The sequence below is a fragment of the Meriones unguiculatus genome, chromosome 7 (assembly GCF_030254825.1).
Source record: "Meriones unguiculatus strain TT.TT164.6M chromosome 7, Bangor_MerUng_6.1, whole genome shotgun sequence".
NCBI lineage: Eukaryota > Metazoa > Chordata > Mammalia > Rodentia > Muridae > Meriones > Meriones unguiculatus.
Genome location: NC_083355.1, coordinates 38,201,713 through 38,207,199, shown reverse-complemented (window position 1 = coordinate 38,207,199; position 5,487 = coordinate 38,201,713). Strand labels below are relative to the sequence as shown.

The window sequence follows — 5,487 nt, the reverse complement described above, 5'->3', positions numbered from 1 at the left end:
GAACACCCTTGCTTTAGGGTTGCATTAGCCCAGTGTGAAAAGGGTAAGAGGCAAAGACTTGGCCCTGTCTCTGGCCTCCTAAAACCCTCCAAAATGAAGACTCTGGCCTTTCCTTACTACACGGTAACTTTAGTTTCTCTTCTTTCTTCAATACAGATGTTTATCCATTCCAAGAATATCAGAATTCCCCATCCAATGGGGCCACTTCCTACATGTTGCTGAGCTCCGATGCTTACCTTTCAGTTTCTATTTCATAGTCTAAGTTAGCAAAAAGATGATAAATGCTGATTTTCCTTCCAGCTTCCAGAAAATCACCCTATGGTCTGATGTTTGCTCAATACAACACAGATCTTACTTTCATCTTTCAGTGGGTGTGACCCTCTCGGCCAGGCTCCCTGCAGATAAAAGGCAGCTGAAGCCTCAGAGTTAGAGCAGCCCAGAAGTCTCCAGCCTTCACTCCAATGCCCTGGCCCTCAACATGAAGTTCTCCATAGCTCTTCTGTGCCTGCTGCTCACAGCTGTCATTGTCAGCCCAGAAGAGCAGGCTGGGCCAGGTATGGCATCTTCTTTCCTAAGGTTAATTGTTTAGCTGGCACTAAGATCTGAACACAATGCATCGCAGAGCCGCTGGATGGTCTTCAGTTTTAAGGCGGAGAGACTAAAACTGTGAGAGAAGTTAGCAAGAGCCAGTGTGTCACAGCTAGTTGGAGAGCTAAAACGAAGGGCTTAGATCACTGTGATGTCTCATGACACCAGCTCTGGAACAAGATGCTACATGCAGCCATTATAGGTACTGCTCTCTCCGTGTTCAGGGAGGTGGCCCAGACGTGGCCCTGTGGATGAGAAAGACATCTCAAACAGTAAAGGAGTGACAGGAATGGTGGCTTGAAGAAGCGCTTTGTGGTCATGGGCCAGAGAGGCTTCCAGAACAGCACTCACATACGGATCCTGGAGAGGCTTCTTAGATTAAATATAGGCTGACTCTGAGCCTGCAGCAGCCAGGTGATGGAGAGCAAGTTCTCAGAACTTACTTTCCTGTGTCAGAAATACGGCATCAGTCAATGAGATTCCATTATAAACAGTCAACAGTGAGGAATCTTGTAGTTCAACCGAAGACACAGATTCCTAGATCATATTCTGTCACTAAAATCTAGATACAGAACTAGGGAGCTGTGAGTGCTAGGTGCAGCGCAGACTTCGCTTCTCCTGTGAGAGCGCCCTGAAACGTTCCCCAACCCTCTTTCTTTACAAAAATTGCTTCCAGATAAGGCATCCGTCCCAGTCTCCTGCTGCTTTGTTGGAATAAAAAGGAGGATCCCCTTTAAGATGGTGCAGAGCTACAGAAGAACCAGTATCCAGTGTCCCTGGGAAGCTGTGGTGTAAGTAATCCCCACCCAGAGCAACCAGGCAAAGAGTCAAGGGAGAGTGGTCAGGATGCACCGGCAAATAAGTCAAACGAATCCAGCCCCTTATCTGAATGACTCCTTACTCACATAGGGAAACTCACTTGACGAGAAGGAATCCATAATTTTCCAGGTGCTCAGAGGGATTTTACCCACTTCCTTTACCCAGTAGATGAGACAGCTTCAATTAGGAGAGTAAGATCAGGGCTTCGTCCTCAGGGTTTTTCCTTCCACACTTCCTCATCCTCCCCTCCTGCCAAGCAACTCCTTCATCTCTAGAGCAAGAGTAGATGAGGTCTGTCGACCTGTTGCTCAGTCCTTGAGCAGAGCCCTAGAGCCCTACTTCATTTATTTACTTATTTATTTGCTCGTTTACTTACTTACTTATTCACTTTATGTCCTGATTTCAGCCTTCCCCCTCTCCTCCCAGCCCTCCCCCTCACACTCCTCTCCCATGCTCTCCTCCCCTCCGCAGAGAAAGGGAAGGTCCCCATGGATACCAACCCACCCTGACACATTGCTGCAAGACTAGGAGCATCCTCTCCCACCGAGGCCCGACAAAGCAGCTCAGTTAGGGGAAATGGGATCCAAAAGCAGGCGTTAGAGTCAGAGAGGGCCCTCCCTCCGGTTGTTGGAGAACTCACATGAAGATCAAGCTGCGCATCTGCTTGTAGAACAGGAATTCTAAGCATGCCATCTCTCCACAGCTTCAAGACCAAGAACGGTAGACTTATCTGTGCAGACCCCACAGAGAACTGGGTCAATAGTTATGTGGTGCTGCTTGACCAGAAGTCTCAATCTCTGCAGCCTTGAACCTTCAACACTTGGGCTGAGAGACGACAGCCTGACGCTCTCCCCTAACCTTCTCCATGCACAGAGTTGTTACAAGCAGAGTTGTTGGAGGTGCCTGCCCTGTGTGTTTCCTCATCCTTGTCTCTTACAGGAATAACTGAAATAAAAGCTCTCCCTGATTTGCAAACGTAACATGGAAATTTTAATTCAAAGTGAAGTGATGGGAAGGTCTGATCACTGCCAAAGAGCAACAGGCCACACGAGTGGAAATTTTCAAGGGTTCCAATTTCTTGCCTAGGGTTTCATTTTATGGGGCTCAAGGGAAGGAAGAGCTTGGTTACTAGAGACATAATTTGGGTGGTTCTTTATTTTGGTCAACAGGCTTAGATTACATAAACTTTGGTCATTGCTCGTAATGTAGTATGATTTACTTTGTGTGCTTGGCCCTTTAAAGGATCCCCCAGTTGACCCTATGACCTTCAGTGGCAGTTACCTCTTGGACTTCTGGGAACAGGAGAGTATATAAAAAGCCAGTAGAGAGGTAGTAGGGTCCAGCTAGCAGAAGACTAGGGTCAGAGAAGACAATTGGTGGCAGTTGAGCCAGGAGAAGCTAAGCTGAGCAGATAGACTAGAACAGTGTCTCAGTTTGGAGCTGCTAGTATTGGGAAAACTGAAAGAAGGCACTGTTTAAGCACACTGTTGGTTAACTGAGAGAGGAACGTTGGGAGAAACATTTTAAGAAGCTGGGCTGGAAACTGGGAGGAGGGCTAGCAGGGAGTTAAGAAAACTTGTTACTGTTTGTAGGGAAAGAAAACATTGAAAAAGAAGAAACATTAAAAACACATTTTGCATTCTCTATTTTGGTTAACAGATTTACATAGACCTTTGGTCATTGCTCATATATCTTCCCATAATGCAGCTGCTTTGTTATCATATGCATGTCCAGTTGTGCAAAAGCACAGAATGGTAAACAGGGATTCTTTCTGAAAGTTCACTTCAGTATACATTTTGCCTCATTGCACATGCACCACAAACTGGTCTCAATCAGCCCCAGACTGTTTTCCAGATTGTGTTTGACTATAAACAAGGCTTATCAAGTGGTTACTAAGCAGAGCAATTTATTTCATGGTTTGAAGCTTTTTTCGGTTGAGGGTGCTAGGTATTGCTATAGGATAACAGCTTGCTTGGTATTGTCTTCGCCACTCAGATGGAAAGGGTTCCATGGGCCTCTGAAGCCCAGAAATCACACAGCACTGAGGGGAAAAGGTATTCCCAAAGAAAGTGTTAAAGCCCTGGGGAAAGGTATCCTAGGACTAAAGAGCCCAGAAACCAACCATCTCCTCAAATAGCTCCAGGGGATGATATTCCCAGCTGAGCTGAGGATTTCAGGAGCCTCAGTCCCACTCCCTCTTTGGAATCTTCTCTTCTTTGCTGTTTCTGATGAGAGTCACACCAGGCAGTAAATCTCTTAAGGGAGATTTATTGGAGGGATGAATCTAGGAGAGGAGGGACAAATCCAGGAGAAGGCAGCTAGGAACTGGGCAGACACAGCCTTTACAAATAGGATATTTTTTGGGGCAGAGCTTTCTAGGGCAGGGATTTCAAGAGCAAGGGCTGGTCCTGAGTTTGGGGAGATCAGGGATTGGTGGGCTTTCCTGTTCAGGTACTAGTCGGTTCTCCTGCTTAGGGATAGGTTTTGTCCAGACTTTTCACCTCAAATTAGCATAATCTGGGATGAGTGTTATTGAGGGGCTAGAGATGACAGTTACAGAGGTCTGGGGGAGGGGCTGGGCAACTGGAGCTTCCTTAGGCAGGGATCTGGCCACTTTCCTGCCTTGAGAGTTTACAAAGTTTACAAAGGGAGTCTATGGCAGGAAAGCCTTTCCCTGCAGCATGACTAACAGGCTGAGGCAGGAAAGGTTGTTATCATCGCGAATAGCTCCCATGATGGCAGTAGGCTGAAGCAGCATTCGAAGCTCCCTCTGCTCCTGTCTCAGCATCCTTGGGCGGAAAGGAGGAAGTCTGACAGCCCCGGCAGCGCACCATTTAAAAGCTTTTGTGTTGGACTGCTCAGAGATTACACCGACAGCTGATGTGGGGCTGGGGGGAGGGTGGCAAGGATGGGGGACAGTGGACAACTCTTTGACCTCATTCACCTCGGCTACCATTTTGATTGCCACCACAGTGGTGGCAGAGGGACTTACTGGTACACTCCTCTTCAGAGAAGGAGTGTGTACATAGTCCAAATGAATCAGAGTCCTGAGCTGCTAAGACATTCCCTATGCTTAACTGTCTTACCTTCCCCCGAAAGACTTTTCTTCCTAATTCATAGAGAGCTAGACATTATCAGTGTTAGCCATGGTTCTCTAGAGGACCAGAGCCAACAGAATGAATACATATTAAAAGGAGATGCACTTATATGTGGTCTGAGTAGGTTTTCAATGGCTGTCTCCCACCAGGGAGATCAAGAAAACACTAGTTTCTCACCCTTGAGGCTAGGTGCCTTGGCAGTTCCAATATAATGCCAAAGCCTAGAGGATTCCTGGAGAACCAATGACCTTCCTTCCATGTTGGAAGCCCAAAGAGGCTAGTTCTAATATTTGTAAAGGAATCAACATCAGGAGCAACAGCACAGATGAACTTACCAATGAGAGTGAAGAAAAAAAAGTTCCCTTCTTCCATATTCCTTTATGGAACAGCCATTTCCAGTAATTACTTAGGGTGAGTCTTCCAATGTTAATCAGTGAAAACAATTCCCAACAGACATGTTCTCAGGCCAATCCAATATAGACATGCTTCACTGAGGCTTCCCTCTTGGATCATTCTAGGTTGTGTCAAGTTGACCAAAACTAGTATCACAATATCTAAAGTTCAAATAATCAAGAACACATCATGGACTAAAGAAGTAAAGATACTCCAATAAAGGAAATCAGCATCTTAATCAACCAAAACTTCTATGTATATGTCATTGTCTTAACTAGTTTTGTAAGAGTCCCAAAACCTTGGCAAAACTAACACCAGGTTAGAAGCCCCATTCAGGCCTTGAAACACAGTAAGCTGCAATTTCTGACAAAACAGGAACAAGGGTCTAGCCAACTTGCCAAAGGCAGGAACAAAGACCAAGTCCATGATTTCCCAGAAAGTCTCTGAATAAAACATCCCTGAATGTAATAACCTTGCTTTTTTGGCTTCCACAGTTCTGCTTCTTGCTAATTGAAATATGTCAACCATGGCGTGAGTTCTCTGTATGAAAGCCGAAGACCTGTGAGGCTCAGGGCTTTATGATTTGGGC

At 46.0% G+C, this 5,487-nt stretch overlaps 1 protein-coding gene across 1 annotated transcript; it reads left to right on the top strand.

Moving 5' to 3' along the window:
- Window positions 1-396: 396 nt before the first annotated feature.
- Window positions 397-2,387, top strand: LOC110564369 (C-C motif chemokine 8-like). Its single transcript, XM_021661818.2, has 3 exons — window positions 397-554; window positions 1,265-1,379; window positions 2,111-2,387. The coding sequence occupies exons 1-3, from the start codon at window positions 479-481 to the stop codon at window positions 2,214-2,216; spliced, it is 297 nt and encodes a 98-aa protein (XP_021517493.1). The 5' UTR covers window positions 397-478; the 3' UTR covers window positions 2,217-2,387.
- The last annotated feature ends 3,100 nt before the right edge of the window (window positions 2,388-5,487 follow it).

Excerpts from the sequence above, each read along its gene's own strand:
- LOC110564369 (XM_021661818.2), top strand. The coding sequence starts at position 479 with ATGAAGTTCTCCATAGCTCTTCTGTGCCTGCTGCTCACAGCTGTCATT. Across the intron at positions 555-1,264 it reads AGAAGAGCAGGCTGGGCCAG|ATAAGGCATCCGTCCCAGTC; the intron begins GTATGGCATCTT and ends AATTGCTTCCAG. Across the intron at positions 1,380-2,110 it reads TGTCCCTGGGAAGCTGTGGT|CTTCAAGACCAAGAACGGTA; the intron begins GTAAGTAATCCC and ends ATCTCTCCACAG.